A 20,901-nucleotide genomic window follows, 5' to 3' on the forward strand; every position below is an offset into this window, starting at 1 on the left:
TCCCAACTGACCATAAAGTTGAATTACAGAGGCAGGCTGCGAACACCGAGTCTCTTCTGGGCCCAGCCCACACGTGCGGCAGTGGGGTCCTAATAAACCTATAGCTGCCCACCGAGGCGCCCGTCATTCCGTCAGTTTACATCCGCAGGCCGGATGGAAACCTTTGGCGAGCCGGGTTCTGGCCCGCGGGCCGTACGTTGGACAACCATGACCTAAATTGTAAGGCTGCTTGCCCGATATCCCTGTGAAACCACCACTTCTCGTGCTCCAGAACCCGTCTGCTCTTCCACGTCAGCTAGTGCTCTCCCAGTCAAAGTATAATTCTGACAATTTTTGAAACCAAAATATACCATTGGCGTTCAATGCCAACTTGCTGGGGGCACTGCCGCGCTCAGTGAGATCACTGCCGACAGGTCCATGTCAAATCCCTCGAAACTGAACCTTTCAATCGCAACCACAGAATAGACTCTTCACGACCCAGGCTCACCTTTGTCGTATCAAAAGCGTCAAACCCCATCACCTTCAACAGTTCGATTTCTTCTTCAGTCTTCCCCTCCATGTCCGCCTCTGAAGGTAAAAAGAAATTCAGCCACACAATCTCCAATTTACACAGAGCGATACAAATACAAGGATGGCCGAACCTAGAATCGGCCGAATTAAACATTATTTCTACGAGTGTCAGTTTTTACTGAGACATCGTACCTTGTCACCCGAAGACAAGCACTTTCAGCTCAGTTTACCACAGGAAAGCCAGCAGGACGAACACAAGCTGAATTTTCTCTCCCAATTCTAATCCAGCTCCCTCTGCCGCTGCCAACTCAGCTCAGGTACGCCAGCCCAGCACTGCACTTGGACCTCTCTGCTCCGTGCAGCTCAGCCCGACAGGAGAAAGAAAAACTCAGCTCAGTTACCTGAAATCTCATGCTCTTTTGACTCCTGATCTTTCTGCCTCGAAGGAGACGTTGAATTCGACCGATGTCGTCGCGGAGACCTGCGGCACGCCAAAGGGCAAAACAAAATGTGATTTAGCAATCTGCAAGCACCCTGCGTCACCTTGCCTAACCTCGCCCAACGCGAAGAGCAAAGGGGAACACGGGTCAATATGGCAAAAGCAAAACGCTGCGGACGCTGGAAATCTAAAATCAAATCAAAGTGCTGGGAATACTCAGCTGGACTGGCAGCATCTGTGGAGAGAGAAACAGAATTAACCTTTCAGATCTGTGACCTTTCATCAGAACTGAGTATTTCCAGCTCTTCGCTTTCTTTTTTTAAACATCGGTCAACATGCGCGACCCGGAAAATATCAGTGAAGTACAGAAAAGGCAGCTGTTTGAAACTGGTCGATGGATTTTAGCGAGCTTAGCACAGACCTTGACCGCCTTCTGTGAGGGGACCTCGAGCGACTCCTCCGACGTTCCCGGTCTCGCTCTCGTGACCTGGACCGCTCACGCCTTCTAGCTCGTTCCCTCTCCCTGGACGTTGACCGCGAGCGACGGCGTTCTGCGTGAACATAAATAGAAATAGGGGAGAGGGGGGGGGGCATTGCTTTGTGAAAAATGTCTTTACGGGGTAATGACACATGCGGACATTACAGTGCCTTCTTTTCACACAAACACTCACAGGTACAGGTATTGTTCTCTGTGAAGCAGCAACCATGATACATGATTGCCTCTGAGGACACAGCAACGCCATTAAATATGTAAAATAGTTCAGAAACATCCCCGAACAAGCACACTGAAAGACGGAAACTGCAGCTCGTCCGTCACCCTTTGAACATGCGTCTGCGAGTCAGCAAATCATTGGACAAGGGTTTCAACCCCCGTCTCTGATCGGCAACCCTTCCAATGAACTAATCTCACCCAGGCCCTCATTCAATGTTCCGTCAGCTTCTATCAGCTGGTTTTTCAGTGTTGTTACCGCTTTTCATTCTTTTTCCTCCTGTCGCTTTTACTTCTCCTACCAAATACTTGAAATCTGTGCCCTTTCGTTCTCGATCCTTTCACGAGTGGGAACAGTTTCTCTCTATCTACCCTGTCCAGACCCCTCATGATTTTGAATACCTCGATCAAATCACCTCTCAGCCTTCTCTTCTCCAAGGAAAACAATCCTAGCTTCTCCAATCTGTCTTCATAACTGAAATTCCTCATCCCTGGGACCAATCTCGTGAATCTTTTCTGTACTTTCTCCAATGCCCTCACGTCTTTCCTCAAATGTGGTGTCCAGAATTGGACGCAATACTCCAGCTGAGGCCGAAGTAGTGTCTTATACAAGTTCAACATAACTTCCTTGCTCTTGTACTCTATACCTCTATTAATACAGCCCAGGATACTGTATGCTTTATTAACTGCTCTCTCAACCTGTCCTGCCACCTTCAAGGACTAGGTCCCTCTGCTCCTGCACCCCCTTTAGAATTGTACCCTTTATTCTATATTGTCTCTTCATGTCCTTCCTACCAAAATGAAACACTTCACATTTCTCCGTGTTGAACTTCATCTGCCACCTGTCTGCCCATTCCACCAACTTGTCTCTGCCCTTTTGAAGTTCTACACTATCCTCCTCGCAGTTCACAATGCTCCCAAGTTTCATATCATCTGCAAACTTTGAAATTGTGCCCTGTACACCGAGGTCTGGGTCATTAATATATATCAGGAAAAGCAAGGGTCCCAACGCTGATCCCTGGGGAACTCCACTACAAACCTTCCTCCAGCCTGAAAAACATCCATTAATCATTTCTCTTTGTTTCCCGTCACTCAGCCAATTCCATATCCATGTTGCTACCGTCCCTTTTATTCCATGATCTATAACTTTGCTCACAAGTCTGTTGCGTGGCACTGTATCAAATGCCTTTTGAAAGTCCATGTACACCACATCAACAGCATTGCCCTCATCAACCCTCTCTGTTACCTCCTCAAAAAATCCAGCAAGTTAGTTAAGCACTTAAGAAATCCATGCTGGCTTTCTTTAACTCGCATTTGTCTCTGTGACTACTGATTTGGTCCCGGATTATTCTTTCTCGAAGTTTTCCCACCACCGAAGTTAAAACTGACTGGCCTGTAATTGCTGGGCTTATCTTTACACCCTTTTTTTTGAACAAGGGTTTAACGTTTGCAATTCTCCAGTCCTCTGGCACCACACCCGGGTCTCAGGAAGACTGAAAAATTATGGCCAGTGCCTCTGCGATTTCCACCCTCACTTCACTGTAAGTAAGGACAGCCGAACCAACCTCCATATCAATTTTAAACCCCTCTAGTGTCTGACTTGCCTCCTCTTTCGTCATTGCCTGGGTTGTATCTTCTTCCTCGGTAAAGCAGATGCAAAGTATCCATTTAATACCTCAGCCATGCCTTCATGTGTAAATCCCCTTTCTGGTTGCTAATCAGCTCCACTCCTCCTTTTAGCACCTTTTCACTATTTACATGTCTATGGAAGACTTAGGGATTTCCTTTTATGTTAGCTGCCAGCCTCTTTTCATACTCTCTGTTTGCTTCTCTTATTTGTTTTTACACTTCCCCTCTGAACCATCTATATTCAGCCTGGCTCTCAATAGTATTTTCTATCTGACATCTATCATAAGCACACTTTTTCTTCTTTAGCTTAATCTCTATCTCTTTTGCCATCCAGGGAGCTCTGGATTTGTTTACCCTACCTTTCCCTGTTGAGGGAACTGTGCCCGAACTATCTTTTTGAAGGTAGTCCATTGTTCAGTTACCACTTTTTCCTGCCAACCTATCCAATTTATTCGTCCCATATGTGTTCTTACCCCATTGAAGTTGGCCTTCCTCCAGTTAATTATTCTTACTCGGGATTGCTCTTTGTCCTTTTCCCTAGTCAGCCTAAACCATATGATACAATGATCACTGTCCCCCTCAAATGCTCTCCTCCTGATACTTGATCCATTGGCCCACCTCATTCCCAAGAACCAGGTCTAGCAGTGCCTCCTTTCTTGTTGGACTAGCAACATAGTGTTGTAGAAAATTTTCTTGAACACACTCTAGGAACTCTTGCCCCTCACTGCCCTTTTCACTACTGTTATCCCAGTCTATGTCTGGATAATTAAAGTCCCCCATTAAAACTACCCTATAATTTTTACACCTCTCGGTAATTTTATTCCAAATTTTCTCCTCTACTTCCTTCCCACTAGTTGGTGGCCGATAGACAACAACGAGCAATGTAACTCCACCTTTTTGTTCCTTAGCTCTAGCCAAATAGATTCTATCCTCGACCCCTCTTATTTGATAAAGCAAACACCCATTTGTTTGAACTTCTCAGGTGTTACATCTATTGTGTTTACTGGGGAAGGGGAGAGGACACGAGGGAGCCCCCGCCTGGAAATAGGGCTGCAGAGACCCAGGGCCTGGAGGACCAAACATGCTCCTGCTGCCTGGAGGACCAAACATGCTCCTGCTGCCTGGAGGACCAAACATGCTCCTGCTGCCTGGAGGACCAAATATGCCCTGCTGCCTGGAGGACCAAACATGCCCTGCTGCCTGGAGGACCAAACATGCCTTGCTACCTGGAGGACCAAACATGCCCTGCTGCCTGGAGCACCAAATATGCCCTGCTGCCTGGAGGACCAAACATGCCCTGCTGCCTGGAGGACCAAACATGCCCTGCTACCTGGAGGACCAAATATGCCCTGCTGCCTGGAGGACCAAACATGGGCCTGGGAGCTGGGCCACCCCATCCCGGGGCTACGGGATTATTGAAGCTCCCTTCCCCCGACTCTCCCTCGGCACGGCCCGAGGATCTCCTCCCTCCCACCCACTGCAGCCCGCTCCCGGCCCGCAGGCTCCAGGCCATCCTCACACTCACCCCTCCGCGGGGAGCGGCTCCTGCTCCGGCCCATCGTCCAGACCCAAAAGCCCACCCGTCGCTTCCACACAGCGAGCCGTCACACCGACACCTCCCGCAGCCTTCTCCCCCTGCCGGCCGGAGGACCGAACCTTCTCCCTGTCGCTGGAAGACGAAACCTTCTCCTGCTGTATGGAGGACCGAAGCTCCCCCTGCCGGCCGGAGGACCGAACCTTCCCCCTGTCGCTGGAAGACGAAACCTTCTCCTGCTGTATGGAGGACCGAAGCTCCCCCTGCCGGCCGGAGGACCGAACCTTCCCCCCTGTCGCTGGAAGACGAAACCTTCTCCTGCTGTCTGGAGGACCGAAGCTCCCCCTGCCGGCCGGAGGACCGAACCTTCCCCCCTGTCGCTGGAAGACGAAACCTTCTCCTGCTGTCTGGAGGACCGAAGCTCCCCCTGCCGGCCGGAGGACCGAACATCCCCTTGTAGCTGGAGGACTAAACCTTCTCTTGCTGTCTGGAGGACCAAACCTGCCCTGCTGCCTGGAGGACCAAACATGCTCCTGCCAGCTGGAGGCCTGAGGAGCTGAAAATAAAATCCTGTGATTCAAGTGCATGCTGGTGGAAAAAAAACTCGATGCCACATTTCTTCCAAAACGCTCGAATAATTTGCGACATCTCCAGAACGGACCGCTTCTGAAACGATCCGAGTGACCCGTCTCCGTATATCCGGACGCCAGACCAAAAAAAAGGACAACCGACTTCCTCACATACCTTTATTTTTCAAGAATTTGCAAGTATTTGGCCAAAGTAGATTTTTTTGGTCTTTTTCTTTTGTAACAAGAGTGAATTTCTGTATTTTTTTCCCCCCAGTGTCTGTGTAAGTATAGTTGGGGAATTTTTAATAAGGGAACTTTCATATTTCAATCGGTGTGTTCATGCTTTGCTTCATTACTGGTTAAGTCTTGGGAAGGACAGCATTACCCCTGAAATAATCAAGAGTGCCAAGCCTGCTATACTCTCAGCACTACATGAACTGCTATGCCTGTGCTGGGACGAGGGAGCAGTACCTCAGGACACGCGCGATGCCAATATCATCACCCTCTATAAAAACAAGGGTGACCTCGTTGACTGCAACAACTACCGTGGAATCTCCCTGCTCAGCATAGTGGGGAAAGTCTTTGCTCGAGTCGCTTTAAACAGGCTCCAGAAGCTGGCCGAGCGCGTCTACCCTGAGGCACAGTGTGGCTTTCGTGCAGAGAGATCGACCATTGACATGCTGTTCTCCCTTCGTCAGATACAGGAGAAATGCCGCGAACAACAGATGCCCCTCTACGTTGCTTTCATTGATTTCACCAAAGCCTTTGACCTCGTCAGCAGACGTGGTCTCTTTAGACTGCTGGAAAAGATTGGATGTCCACCAAAGCTACTAAGTATCATCACCTCATTCCATCACAATATGAAAGGCACAATTCAACATAGTGGCACCTCATCAGAGCCCTTTCCTATCCTGAGTGGCGTGAAACAGGGCTGTGTTCTCGCACCCACACTTTTTGGGATTTTCTTCTCCCTGCTGCTTTCACATGCGTTCAAGTCCTCTGAAGAAGGAATTTTCCTCCACACAAGATCAGGGGGCAGGTTGTTCAACCTTGCCCGTCTAAGAGCGAAGTCCAAAGTACGGAAAGTCCTCATCAGGGAACTCCTCTTTGCTGACGATGCTGCTTTAACATCTCACACTGAAGAGTGCCTGCAGAGTCTCATCGACAGGTTTGCGGCTGCCTGCAACGAATTTAGCCTAACCATCAGCCTCAAGAAAACGAACATCATGGGACAGGACGTCAGAAATGCTCCAACCATCAATATTGGCGACCACCTCTGGAAGTGGTTCAAGAGTTCACCTACCTAGGCTCAACTATCGCCAGTAACCTGTCTCTAGATGCAGAAATCAACAAGCGCATGGCAAAGGCTTCCACTGCTATGTCCAGACTGGCCAAGAGAGTGTGGGAAAATGGCACACTGACACGGAACACAAAAGTCCGAGTGTATCAGGCCTGTGTCCTCAGTACCTTGCTCTATGGCAGCGAGGCCTGGACAACGTATGTCAGCCAAGAGCGACGTCTCAATTCATTCCATCTTCGCTGCCTCCGGAGAATACTTGGCATCAGGTGGCAGGACCGTATCTCCAACACAGAAGTCCTCGAGGCAGCCAGCACCCCCAGCTTATACACACTACTGAGTCAGCGGCGCTTGAGATGGCTTGGCCATGTGAGCCGCCTGGAAGATGGCAGGATCCCCAAAGACACATTGTACAGCGAGCTCATCACTGGTATCAGACCCACCGGCCGTCCACGTCTCCGCTTTAAAGACGTCTGCAAACGCGACATGAAGTACTGTGACATTGATCACAAGTCGTGGGAGTCAGTTGCCAGCGTTCGCCAGAGCTGGCGGGCAGCCATAAAGGCGGGGCTAAAGCATGGCGAGTCGAAGAGACTTAGCAGTTGGCAGGAAAAAAGACAGAAGCGCAAGGGGAGAGCCAACTGTGTAACAGCCCCGACAAACAAATTTCTCTGCAGCACCTGTGGAAGAGTCTGTCACTCTAGAATTGGCCTTTATAGCCACTCCAGGCGCTGCTCCACAAACCACTGACCACCTCCAGGCGCTTACCCATTGTCTCTCGAAATAAGGGGGCCCAAAAGAAAAGAAGATATAATAAACTGATCATTTTGTTGTTTTTTAAATAAATCTGATTGGTGTATTTGGCTCTGGGATTTTAAAAAAGTAGAGTATATGATTGGATGTATCGATAAATGGGTAAACATTTAAATAGACATTGTGACCTGGGGAGAAGTGGAACTAAAAAAGACAGTGCACGCCTCCTATCTCAGTCGTAACTGGAAGGCTAGTATATAAAGCTCTTGTTGTTTGTCCTTCTGTGCAACAACTTCTCCAAGGAAAATATTAACAAAGAGTTAACAAGGAGGTCTCCATTCCATTCTCCCAGTTTCTCCACCTCCGACGCATCTGCTCTGATGATGCTACCTTCCATGACGGTGCTTCTGATATGTGTTCCTTTTTCCTGAACCGAGGATTCCCCCCCACTGTTGTTGACAGGGCCCTCAACTGTGTCCGGCCCATTTCCCGCACCTCTACCCTCACCCCTTCCCCTCCCTCCCAGAACCGTGACAAGGGTTTCCCTTGTCCTTACTTTCCACCCCATCAGCCTCCATATCCAAAGGATCATCCTCCGCCATTTCCACCACCTCCAGCGTAATGCCACTACCAAATGCATCTTCCCCTCCCTTCCCCTGTCAGCATTCCGAAGGAATCATTCCCTCCGCGACACCCTGGTCCACTCCTCCATTACCCCCACCACCTCGTCCCCGTCCCATGGCACCTTCTCCTGCAGGAGATATAATACCTGCCCATTTACCTCCTGTATCCCAGGCCCCAAACACTCCTTTCAGGTGAAGCAGCGATTTACTTGTACTTCTTTCAATGTAGTATACTGTATTCGCTGCTCACAATGTGGTCTCCTCTACATTGGGGAGACCAAACGTAGACCGCTTTGCAGAACACCTCCGCTCAGTCCGCAAGCAGGACCCTGAGCTTCCGGTTGCTTGCCATTTCAACACAGTCCCCTGTTCTCATGCTCACATCTCTGTCCTGGGCTTGCTGCAGTGTTCCAGTGAACATCAACGCAAGCTTGAGGAATAGCATCTCATTTACCGATTAGGCACACCACAGCCTGCCAGACTGAACATTGAGTTCAATAATTTCAGAGCATGATGGGCCCCCCATTTTACTTTTATTTTTAGTTATTTTTTCTTTTTTACAATCTTTTTTTTTGTGTTTATTTCATTTCATCTTAGTTTGTTCAGTTTGCTTATCTACTGTTTTTTTTCATGTTTGTACTTGCTGCTGTTCAATCTTCAGTCCGTTAACACCCTATCTGTACTAATGTTTGTCTTTCAACACACCATTAACATATTGTTTGCCTTCGCTCCATGACCTTTTGGTCAGCTATGTGGCCTTGTCCAATCTGTACCTTCTCCTTTGTTATCTCTTGCCCCACCCCCGCCTCACTTGCTTATAACCTTTGACATTTCTAATATTTGCTAGTTCCGAAGAAGGGTCACTGACCCGAAACGTTAACTCTGCTTCTCTTTCCACAGATGCTGCCAGACCTGCTGAGTATCTCCAGCATTTCTTGTTTTTATTTCAGATTTCCAGCATCCTCAGTATTTTGCTTTTATATTAACAAACAGTTATGCATTATGAATTAACAGCACCAGGCTCACTATATGAAGAAAGTATACATGAGTAGCAAATAAAGACGGTGCTGACCATTTATGCAAAAAGTGCCAACAGACGGGGCCTCGATTTACCGTCTCACCTGAAATATGGCACCTTTGACAGTGCAACACTGCTCAGTACTGCACTGGGAGTGTCGATCTAGATTTTATGCTCAAATCTCCGCAGTGGGACTGTGCACACAACCTTCTAAGCCAAGTGTGCTACCAATTGAACCACGACTGACACCTAAACCCTATGCAACTAGTAATTTCACTGAATTCATTGTTTCTCATTTATTTTCCTTCAAGAAAACCCCAAAAGTTTCACACAATTATCAAGGATTAATGCATTTTGTTTTGAAGTATCAGAGTTGGGCGTATAGATTGACATTGCCAGTTCTTGCAAAAAACAATCCCATATTAACATGATTAAATTGAGATGCTGCAAAATGAGATTTTTTAGATGAGATTCTTAGATTTTTTTCCCTGGAGGAAAAGGGAAGTGCCAGAAGAATATGGAATTTCTTTGTCTTCCCTTTAAATGGTACAATTTAAAGAGGGTGCAGGAGCACAGACCTGGGGATGTACGTGTGCTAATCTTTGAAGGTGGCAGGACAAATTGAGAAAACTGTTAAATACAGCAGGTGAGATCCTTGGCTTTCCAATTAGAGACGTAGAGTCTAAAAGCAAGGAAGTTATGGTAAACCTTTATAAATCACTGGTTGTGGCCAACTGTGCCTAGAGTCTTTGGTTATAATCTTCCAAAATTTCTTAGATTGGAAAATAGCAAATGTAACACCTTTATTCAAGAAAGGAGGGAGACAGAAAGCAGGAAACTATGGGCTAGTTAGCCTAACATCTGTCATTGGGAGATTACTAGAATCCATTGTTAAGGAGGTTATAGCAGGCTACTTAGGAAATCATAAAGGATCAGACAGAGTCAACATGATTTTGTGAAAGGGAAATCGTGTTCAACTAATTTATTAGAGTTCTTTGAGGAAGTAAGAAGCCAGATGGATAAAGGGGAACCTGTACCATGTGTGAAAATGTGAACTTGTCCACTTTAGCAGGTAGAATAGAAAAGCTCTATACCATCTAAATGGAGAGAGATTGCAGAACGCGGTCGTACAGAGGGATCTGGGTGCCCTGGTACATGACTCACAAAAGGTTAGTATGCAGGTACAGCAAGTGATTAGGAAGGCAAATAGAATGCTGGTGTTTATTGCAAGGGGAATCGATTATAAAAGTAGAGAAGCTTTACTGCAGCTGTGCAGGATCTCGGTGAGACCATATCTGGAGTATTGTGGACAGTTTTGGTCTCATTTGAAAAAGGATATAATTGTGTTAGCAGTTCAGAGAAGGTTCATTCGACTAATTCCGGGGATGAAGGGCTTATCTTATGAAGAAAGGTTGAACAGCCTTTAGCCTTTTCAATTTAGAAGAATGAGGGGTGATCTTACCGAAATAAATAAGATGTAAGATAATATAAGATTAATAGAAGTGTTCCAAACCACGAAGGGTTTTGGTGGAGTAAATAAGAAGAAACTGTTTCCAGTGATAAAAGAATCAGTAACCAGGAGAGACAGAGGCAAAGGAAACAGAGGTGAGGAGACTTTTTTTATGCAGCAAGTTAAGATGATCAGGACTGCATTGTCTAAAAGGATCACGGTAGAAGATTCAATCGTAACTTTCAAAAGGGAATTGGATAAATACTTGAAAGGGAAAAATCTGTAGCATGACGATGGAGAAAGGGATAGTGCTTTCAAACAGGTCAGTGACTTTTCATCAGAATTGGCAAAGGTTAGAAATGTAATGGATTTTAATCTCCAAGCCTCTGTCTTTGAAAGGCTGGGGGGGGGGGGGCGGGGTGGAGAGCTCGGGCTGGGGATGGGGCTGGTTATACTTGGCATTCTGTTGGTTAATTCATCAAAGCCTGTGACTTTGTACCATTTTTGACACACCAACAGGATATCTTTGCAGCCGAGGCATTGTGTCAACGAATAACATTTACTGCCGCTGCATGTGAAGTACACTATTTTCTGGGTTGAGACGTTTGACTTCTTCCCCGCGCCAATTTTGTTCTCCAAACGTGTCCAGTTAGCACTTTGTTCCCTGTCAGATAATGTAAATCCTGCTATCCACAGTCTCACGCACAGCGTGGAGATAACTGCAAGTAGATCCTGACACGTCTGCATCTGACGTTATGTTTGCACATGGTAGCTCTCGTGTACCGGGAACATCAACTTTTACTTAGGTGTAAAATTGAAAGTTACTTGATAAGTGCGATACAAAAATACTCAATCAACACCAAACTATTTAACCGATCATTCTGGAACATAGTTAACGGCTCCTAGTGTGGTTCGTCTCAGTATTACGGAAAGAATTGCTTTCTCAGTCCAGAGAACACATACTGCATGCAAAGATAAACTGGTATAATTTTAACCGCAAGGTGCATTACTTTGCTCCCATGATATCTAAACACCGCTGAATAAATTGATTTGAATTTTGACATGAATTGAGCTGATCTGTATGTGTTTGAGGCTCCGCCCATTCAGAAACAGGTTGGCTCATTCCTGTTTAGAAAAGACATGCAGCTTAAAGGCGAGAAGGAATAGCTAAATGTCAAAATTCAAACCAGAATCAAGGGGGCAGAAGGGACCAAAGTTTCAGAAGTCTCGATGATGGATTAGTTGATCGGGGCAAGACTCATTTTACTCCTTGACTGATTGATACCCGTGATAGAGCCATTCAAAGTCTATTGCTAAAATACGAATGCATGGTGCTTAAAATTGACTTGATACATGGTTTGGTTAACCTGTTCCCTCAATAGCGAAGCAGCAGATGGAGAGAGAGGTGAAACAGCATACGAGCGTTGAGCAACATACTGAAGCATTACACCAGGGCACTTCAGCCGAACGAGAAGTGTAAAGAAATCAAACAGGTTTCGAAGAACTTGCAGGAGCGAACCTCTTCTGAAACTGTAATTAGACCCAACCTGGCACTAAAGAGTGACAAATCCCCAGGGCCAGACGGTTTCCATCCCAGGATTTTAGAAGGTGAGAACTTTGCCGAAGCTCTGAACACAATCTTTCAAAGTTCTCTCACTTCTGGAACCATTTCTTTACAATGGAAAATTGCATTTTCAACTCTACTATTTAACAACGGTGAGATGGAAACCAAGAAATTATAGAGCAGTTAGCTTAACATTTGTTATTGGGGAATTGCTAGAGTCTATAATTAAGGACGGGTTGACTGAAACACCTTGCAACATTTTCAGCCAATCACTGAGAGCTAGCATGGATTTGTAAAGGGTAGGTCACTCTTGACAAACTTGCTTGCATTTTTGTTTTTTTTAAGAGGTGACTAAAGCAGATAGCTGAATGTCTATGGATGTTACTTATACGGACTGCCAAAAGGCATCTGAGACTGTTGGCTAAAGTTGAAGCCCAAGGAATTGAAGGCAAATTATTGACCAGTTTAGAAAATTGGCTGGGTGGTAAGAGACAGGAAATAGGAATAATCGGCAGGTACTGTCCTTGGCAGGATGTGACTAGTTGTGTCCTGCAAAGGATCAAATATTCACTATCTTTATTAACTACTTACATGATGGGTTTGAAAGCCACTGTCACGCCAACATATTTTGTTGAATAATTATTTTCTTTAATCCACTGACTGGAGATCTGAATTTATATTTTTTAAAAAAAGAAACAGAGAAAAGACGACTTTGCTAATAGCTTAAGTCGGCCACCCAATTTGCAACACTGTATCCTCCATTGCAAGGCCTGGGAAGTGTAAGGGAACTGCCTGCTCTCTTTTGCAAGAATTAAGGGAACTGCCTGCTCTCTTTTGCAAGAAGAAATTGTGAACGAACAGTCTTGAATCAGAGTAACTGTCATGTGACAACCACCCTCCCCCACCCCCAAATTGGTGGTTTTAAGCTGGTGTTTCTCTGCAGCAGGGTGAGAAGTATCTGGACTCTACACGTGCAGACCCAAGTGGGGATCCCTCCTCTCTCTGCATTCCAGCTTGCAAGCTTCGAACCCTGCCTGCTGACTGATCACCTCTGCATACTCCAGCTAGTCAGAAACCCCTCAGCATCGCTGTCTCCAAGAGACCCACAAAATCCGTCATCTATCTCTTCAAAGTAAAAGGCCTCAGGACCGCCAAATTCAGCCAGAAGCCAGCCAAATCACCAAACTCCACAGACTGTATACCCCTTTTTTCTGTGCTCAACTGATTTACCCTTCCCCACTCTAGCTTATTTGTGTGTCCCCCTTGCGTGTGTATGTGCACGCGCACGAAAGTTGGAACACAGTTTATTATTTTACTTAGTTTGGTTTAAGTACAATAAAGTTAACCTCTTTCTTTGTTAAACTCAAGAAAACCTGTCCAATTGATTACTTGCTTGCTACGATCATAAGTACAACCAAACATCTCCCGAATTGGCCAGTACATACAGTAAAAAAAAAAATTAAACCTGTTGTGGTCAAAAAAGGAGGGAAAAAAAGGAAGCCCTCCTCACCCGACTCTAACAGCCACACAACCAAATTTGCCAATGACACAAAGATAGGCAGCATTGTAAGAAGTCAGGCACAGAAAATCAACAAAGTCACTGGAATGCTGTCCACTGGAGAGCTAGAAGTCTGACTTCAGCTCTACAAAGCCCTGGTTAGGTCACTCCTGGAGGACTGTGAATACCACACCTTCGGAAGGATATATTGGTCTTGGAGTGTAGGTTTACCAGAATGATACCTGGACTCCGAGAGTTTAAATTTTGAGGAGAGATTACACAAACTAGAGCTGCATTCCCTGGAATTTAGAAGATTGAAAAGTGATTTGATTGAAGTTTTCAAGATAAGGGAAACAGAGAAACTATTTCGACTGGTTGGGGAGTCCAGGACAAAAGGGCACAGTCCAAACATTCCAGCCAGATCTTTCAGGAGTGAAATTCGGAAACACATCTAAACGCAAAGGGTAGCAGAAGTTTGAAATTCTCTTCCACAAATGGCAATTGATGAGAGATCAAGTGCGAATTTTAAAACGGAGACTGATAGATTTTGTTAACCAAAGGGTGTTAAGGGATTATGGGGGCAAATGGAGACGGGCGGCAAATTAACCACAATGTCACCAAATGTCAGAACAAGCTTCAGGGGTGAATGGCTTACCCCTATCTCTATATTCGTATGCTTGGTTGGGGGGGGGGGGGGGGGCGGGGGAGTGAGAGGGGAAGAGCAGTACAATGGGTTAGCCTGCCTTTATAGGTTTTTGAAGTAACAGAGGGGGTTGATAAAGGTAGATGTAGAAAAAGTAGCATTGATGCAAATAACTTTTAAAAATTTGTTCTAGGGATATAAATATAATAGGAGGAACAGGCCATTCAGCCCTTCAAGCCTGCTCCACCATTCATTTAGGATCATGAATGATCTTCCACCTCAACTCCGCCTTCCCGTACTATCCCCATATCCTTAGTGCTCAAAAATCTCTCTCAAATACACTCAAGAACTGAGCATCCACAATTCACTACACCCACTGGTTTTCCCCCTTATCCACCCTATCAGCTACAACCTCAAACTCTCGAACAGATTTACCAAACACCATTTCCCTTTCATAAATCCGTGTTCACTCTGCCCAATTATGTCTGGAATATCACGTGCCTAGCAAAGAATGAGTATTTTCCCGACAACCGATGACAGGCTAACTGGCTTATAGTTCAGTCTGAAATGGTCCATCCCTTATTCTGACTGACATTTCCTTCTTCCCCATTAGATTTCTCCTGTCTCACACGTGCCTGCTCTTATGCCCACCTGATATCCAGAGGGGTGCTTTTTCGCAGACAGTGATTAGGAGCAAGGATCCTGCTTAATCTTCCCTTTCCTGGACCAAGGGGTTAAGTATTCACAGTAACAAAAGAGCTTTCCTTTACAACAGAAAATGTTACACCATTCTGCATCCCACTACAACAAAATACAAGCTGACAGGAGACGAAATGCAACACTTCAGTTTAAAAAGTTTACTTTAACAGAAATGCTGAAGTCCAGTAACAACTTAAGAGATAAACACTGAGAGACATATAAATTTCAAAGGACTTCTTAAGAAAGGCTACAATCAATTAAGACGTTGCATTCTCTGACATATGAGGAGAGATTGAGTCGGTTAGGATTATATTCGCTGAAGTAAAGAGTGAAACATGACACGGCAAAACAGCAAAGATCACTTTCTTACCCATTAGCCTATTTTGCCAGTCCACTGTTTTACGTGTGTAGTTTTTAAGTTTCTCATTAGGTTTACAAGGTTGGTACAGCAATAAAAAGACAAATCCGCACATGCTGGAAATCTGAAATGAAAACACAGTTCGACAGAAGACAGGTTCACGCTAGAGGTGCGGACCCAAAAAGTCAACTTTGCTTTTTTATAATTGATAAATTTCCAGAATATTTATGTCATCTCGCATTTTTATTCTTACCATTAATACATTTATTTGAAAACAATATACAGAATAAACATAACAAATGCAGTCAAATCTTCACTGTCAGACCCGGAGACCGTGTCTACAATGTGTTTTACTCTGGTGTCTAAACAAAACTCTGCAGACTCTGCCCAGAAATTATGGTTGAAGACGAGGAATAACTGCCTTTGCCCTAGCCACAGTGTTAAGAACGTCACGTGCCACTGCAGAGCAAAAAGGAGTTAGGCAATGAAATCCAGAGGTCTGTTAAATCCACCCCTTCTGCTCGAGTGCTGCCTGCGTTTGGAAAGAGAAATAAAGCTGATTAAGGACGACTATTTTAAGACAACTCGAACAAAAAAAACATTCTAACTTAAATAATCAATTGCATTTGCGTGTGTTACTTGAGTTTATATGGAGGTTGGAATAAGTGTGCTTTTCACAGCAGCATTTACAGCAACTGGCTATATTAAGCTTGCTGAATTTGCTCTGTGGAATCTGGGTCTCAGGCCTGGGAAAGGAGCTTCACCACACTGTGATGCTCCATCAGCAATTGAATAGTGCCAGTTGACGAGAAAGATTTCAACCGAAAATAAAAGCAAGAACTGCTGGAAGTACTTAGCAGCTCTGAGAGCATCTGTGGAGAGAGGAGCAAGAGTTAACGTTTCAGGTCAGTGACCCATCATCAGGTCTACCTGAACTCTCCTCACCGTTGTGCAATTTACATAATATCTGGTTTCCTTGGGTTTTGCTTACTGTTTGTGGGCTGCACAGTGGGTACCAGGAGCTCATGCGTCTCAATGATTCAATGTGTGCTGAGGCCTGCTCTGAGTAAGAAGGATCGTGAAATCAATTAATTGCCAATAAATCAGAAACCCAAATTGTTCCAATGTCTTGACTGGAGTTTAATTAAATCCTAGTGCTGCGTGAAATGTTTACACCATGGATAGTCAGCAATATCATTTAGAGTTTTTCTTTTCAAATTGTGCCAAATGCTCTTAATTGGCTTAACTGCAACTTTTTCTTATGCCTTGGTACCAACGTTAGAACTAAGCCCCAGGAATACCGTGCAAAATGGCTCCACTTGCTCACCGATACTCCCGCTCCTCGTCTCCATTCACAAAGTCATCCTTTAAAGAGCCGTCCATTCTCTTACCCTGCAAAAAACAACGGTGAGCACACGTCGGACTTGGCATTGCTCTGAAGGCAGTGGGGGGGGGGGGGGGGGGGGAGAATGCAGCAGTGTCATAATGAGCCCAACACAACAGGCTGGCTCACGGTTCAACTCCGTCTGTGCTGAGATCGCCTACTTCAGCCTGGGCCACTTGAGCACTGCAACCAGTCTTGGCATCGCAAAGAAAACAAGGTCTTAATGCTGGCAGGCGATTCTGTACTGAGATTGGGGTCCCTCTGTGGCATCTTTTAAGCCACAATTCATTGCCTAGCTTTGCAGGAGGTCTCAGAGGCTGTCTACAGCAGTATAATACCTCATCTGAACAACAGCACCTCTGACAGTGCAGCACTCTCTCAGTACTGGACTGGAGTGTCACTGTTGATTTTTGCGTGGACTTGAAACCCACAACCTTCAGACTCAGACTATTTGCCTGAACGTCTGCTTACAGTGGCGACATCTACGTTGTAATCATTCTCTGAGTAACAAAGCTCCCCCTAAATTCGTGAGTGGATTTATCTTATATCCCTAGTTCTGAGCTCCTCACGTGAAAACATTTTCTCTACACCTACTCAACCATGACCGCGCCATGTTCAGTCAGATCGAAGATTCAGATCGCCGACGTCAGACCCACCTCATTTTCCTCTCAAATCCTTGCACTCGAGGCAACAGAGTTGTCAACTACCCATGCTCACCTTTGTAGTATCAAAAGCATCAAATCCCATCACCCTCAACAGTTCGATATCTTCTTCGGTCTTCTCCTCGATCTCGATCTCTGAAGGCAAAAAGAAATTCAGCCAAACAGTCTCCAATTTACATCCTCCAGTAGCCCATCAAGACGGCCATTACTGGCCAGCCTCAACACGGTCAGCAAGTTACACAACCGCTAAACCAAGCTCAATCCAGTTCTCACCCAAAGACGAGTGCTTCCAGCTCAAGTACTGCACTGGATCTTTCTGTTCTGTCCAGCTCAGAAACGCGACTTCCCAGTTTGCAAAGTTTACCTCCCCACCCAGAAAATGTCACACTTTTACAGCTCATCAGTCAATGGCTCTCTCTGAATGCTACGGTTAAAACTAGGTACAGCCAAGAATGCAAAGGACTAGCAGGCAGCGCAGACATACCGTCAACTTGACCAACAGAAAGAACGAGCTCAATTACCTGGACTCTCACGTTCTTTTGACTCCCTATATTTCTCCCTTGAAGGAGATGATGGATTCGATCTATGTCGCCGTGGAGACCTGCAGCACACCAATGGGCAAAACAAAATGTTTAGTCATTTGCAATGCATGTTGCCATGCTTTTGCCTCATCTTTCCCAAGAGCACCAAGAAACATAGGTCAATATGCACGCCCAGGAAAATATCAGTTAAGCACAGAAAAGCCAGTTGTTTGGATCCTATCGAGCTTAGCACAGACCTTGACCGCCTTCTATGAGGTGACTTCACACGACCCCTCCTATGTTCCCGGTCGCGCTCTCGTGACCTGGACCGCTCACGCCGTCTAGCTCGTTCCCTCTCCCTGGATCTCGACCTTGAGCGAGGGTGATCTGTCCGGACACAAAGAGAAATCTTTTTTTACATCCACAGACAGCACACAGTCCCACAGACAACAGAACAAGACTTGGAGGCACCTCCCTGACTCGGAGGACACCTACACAACCAAGGACAGTGTACAGATGTGAGAGAGTGCAGGCTGAGCTCCAAAATAAGTTGACAGAAGCATCAACTGGCACATGTTCACCAACTCCACAAAAGTTCAGGGTGAGAATTCCCGAGCTGAGGGCCTAGGCAGCTAAAGACACGGGCAGCGGAGATTTGGAAGGAGGGTCAAAGGTGGGAGGTCAACCAGGACAGCATTGGAATAGCCAAGTCTAGAAGTGTCTAGACTAAGAGGTGTCGACTACAGCCATTCTGGAAAAATCAAGAGACATTCCCAAATTGAACGGTTTTCTTCTGAGACAAGAAAGCTGTGAAGTGCACACATGACATCAGAGTCCCATTCAAACCTGAATAGATAGCCATGGATTCCACATCCTGGTCCATCGTGTGGTCACACCAGGGGAGAAGGCCATGTGTCAACTAAGAGAGACTCTAATTTGATGGATTATTGACATTAAAAGGTAACTCTCTGGAGAGAGAGAGAGGGATGAGATCACAGCAACATCACAGGAGTCCAGCCAGGGGTTGTGGAAAGATTCAGCTGAAACAAGAACTCCTGTTAATTGGACACTTCAACTTGGTGCAGCAGAGAACTGAAAGTGACTGCCAACTCCAGTTTGAAATCTTAAAACACCAGAAATCTACAATACCTAACAACTTTTAAGACTATAAACCTGTTGGGAGCTGCAAGGTGAAAACAAATTCAGGAATGGAGTAAAGATATAAGCAAACCTTAACAGAAAAAAATTGTTTATCAAGAATCTAAGGACCTTAATGCACTTATTTGATGCTGTAAAAACTCATTTGATTTAATTTCTCTCTGATGCTTGTAATAATTTACTCCTGAAATTCACGCAAATCCAATCTCGTAGATAGATCGGGCAAAGATCCAGTTCCTGCACCCCAGGAATAGGTAAAAATGGTTATTTTGGTTCTTAAAATTGAATCCCGATGCTACCCAAATCTTAAATTTGCCTTCAGCTTTATCAACTTTTATTTTCTGGAGAATCCTTACGGCACGTTCTCTTTCACTTCTCGGTGGATATTTTTCAGCAAAGGTTTTGAGCTTTTCTAACAACTGCCAGGCAGAGTGAGATTTTTTTTTGCGAACTTGCAAAGGCTTCCTTTGCAAGTTTGAAGACCTCTATGTCACATTTTAACACGACACATCATAAACACACCCTAACAAGACGCACCGACTCAAGCAACCAATTTTAACGCATAATTCACAAATAAACGATGGCTTCTCCAATAATCCAACAGAAACCGATTCTCACGTCAACGTGGTGTCGGTGGGGTTGGTGTTAGGTGAGCGAGGGAGTTTGGGGAGCTGGATGGTGGTCAGGGAGGAGGTCAAAGGGCAGGTGCTCCATCTATTGTGTTTACTGGGGAAGGGGAGGGGACAATAGGGAGCCCCCGCCTGGAAACAGGGCTGCAGAGACAAAGGGCAGAGAATGAACCAGGGCCTGGGGCTGGGAGTGCGACAGGGAGCAGAGCTGCCCCGGGCCTGCCGAATTACTGAAGCTAAGAGAAGCCAGGGGCTCAAGCCCAGGCCCAGGCTCAGGCTCAAGACCAGGCCCAGGCTCAAGCTCAAGACCAGGCCCAGGCTCAAGACCAGGCCCAGGCTCAAGCTCAAGACCAGGCCCAGGCTCAAGACCAGGCCCAGGCTCAAGCTCAAGACCAGGCCCAGGCTCAGGCTCAAGACCAGGCCCAGGCTCAAGACAAGGCCCAGGCTCAAGCCCAGGCTTAAGACAAGGCCCAAGCTCCCACCCACCCCCGCCCTGGGCCCAGTCATCGTCCTCCCCCTGCAGCCGTTCCCGGGCCGAGGGCTCAAGATCATGCCCCGGGCCCTCTCCACACTTACCCCTCCGATTAGAACGGCTCCCGCTTCGGCCCATTATCCAACCCCCTGAAAACCCTCCGCAGGAAGCTTCCAGAAAGCGGCCTCCGTCACAGCGACACCAACAAAACGATCTCCCTCAGCCGCCTCCCCGCGCTCCCCCCCTGCCGGCTGGAGGACCGAACCGGCACCCGCTGGAGGACCGAATCTTCCCCACCCCTGCCGGCTGGAGGACCGAACCGGCACCCGCTGGAGGACCGAATCTTCCCCACCCCTGCCGGCTGGAGGACCGAACCGGCACCCGCTGGAGGACCGAATCTCCCCCCCTGCCGGCTGGAGGACCGAACCGGCACCCGCTGGAGGACCGAATCTCCCCCCCTGCCTGCTGGAGGACCGAACCGACACCAGCTAGAGGACCGAATCTCCCCCCCTGCCGGCTGGAGGACCGAATCGCCCCCTGCCGGCTGGAGGACCGACCCTGCGCCCGTTGGAGGACCGAATCTTCCCCCACCCCTGCCGGCTGGAGGACCGACCCTGCGCCCGCTGGAGGACCGAATCTCCCTCTGCCGGCTGGAGGACCATACTGCCCCTGCCGGAGGACCGAACCTGCTCCTGCTGGCCGGGGAATCGAATCTCCCCCTGCTGGCTGGAGGACCATAATGCCTCTGTGGGAGGACCGAATCTCCCCCTGCTGGCTGGAGG

At 46.7% G+C, this 20,901-nt stretch overlaps 2 protein-coding genes across 3 annotated transcripts; both read right to left on the minus strand.

The window, feature by feature from the left end:
* Window positions 1-385: 385 nt before the first annotated feature.
* Window positions 386-4,923, minus strand: LOC137361133 (U4/U6.U5 small nuclear ribonucleoprotein 27 kDa protein-like). The gene is made up of 4 exons (XM_068026073.1): window positions 4,813-4,923; window positions 1,371-1,500; window positions 912-991; window positions 386-567 (listed from the first exon to the last, which is right to left on the minus strand). The coding sequence occupies exons 1-4, from the start codon at window positions 4,844-4,846 to the stop codon at window positions 401-403; spliced, it is 411 nt and encodes a 136-aa protein (XP_067882174.1). The 5' UTR covers window positions 4,847-4,923; the 3' UTR covers window positions 386-400.
* A 10,594-nt stretch (window positions 4,924-15,517) lies between these two features.
* LOC137361134 (U4/U6.U5 small nuclear ribonucleoprotein 27 kDa protein-like) lies at window positions 15,518-20,354 on the minus strand. 2 transcript variants are annotated; one of them, XM_068026074.1, is made up of 6 exons: window positions 20,224-20,354; window positions 18,118-18,247; window positions 17,861-17,940; window positions 17,395-17,474; window positions 16,621-16,685; window positions 15,518-15,825 (listed from the first exon to the last, which is right to left on the minus strand). In XM_068026074.1, the coding sequence occupies exons 1-6, from the start codon at window positions 20,255-20,257 to the stop codon at window positions 15,771-15,773; spliced, it is 444 nt and encodes a 147-aa protein (XP_067882175.1). In that variant the 5' UTR covers window positions 20,258-20,354; the 3' UTR covers window positions 15,518-15,770. The 2 variants fall into 2 exon arrangements, with proteins under 2 accessions (XP_067882175.1, XP_067882176.1); XM_068026075.1 differs by having other exon boundaries at window positions 16,595-16,685; window positions 20,224-20,353.
* Between the last annotated feature and the right edge of the window lie 547 nt (window positions 20,355-20,901).

This window comes from Heterodontus francisci, unplaced genomic scaffold (assembly GCF_036365525.1).
Source record: "Heterodontus francisci isolate sHetFra1 unplaced genomic scaffold, sHetFra1.hap1 HAP1_SCAFFOLD_1102, whole genome shotgun sequence".
NCBI lineage: Eukaryota > Metazoa > Chordata > Chondrichthyes > Heterodontiformes > Heterodontidae > Heterodontus > Heterodontus francisci.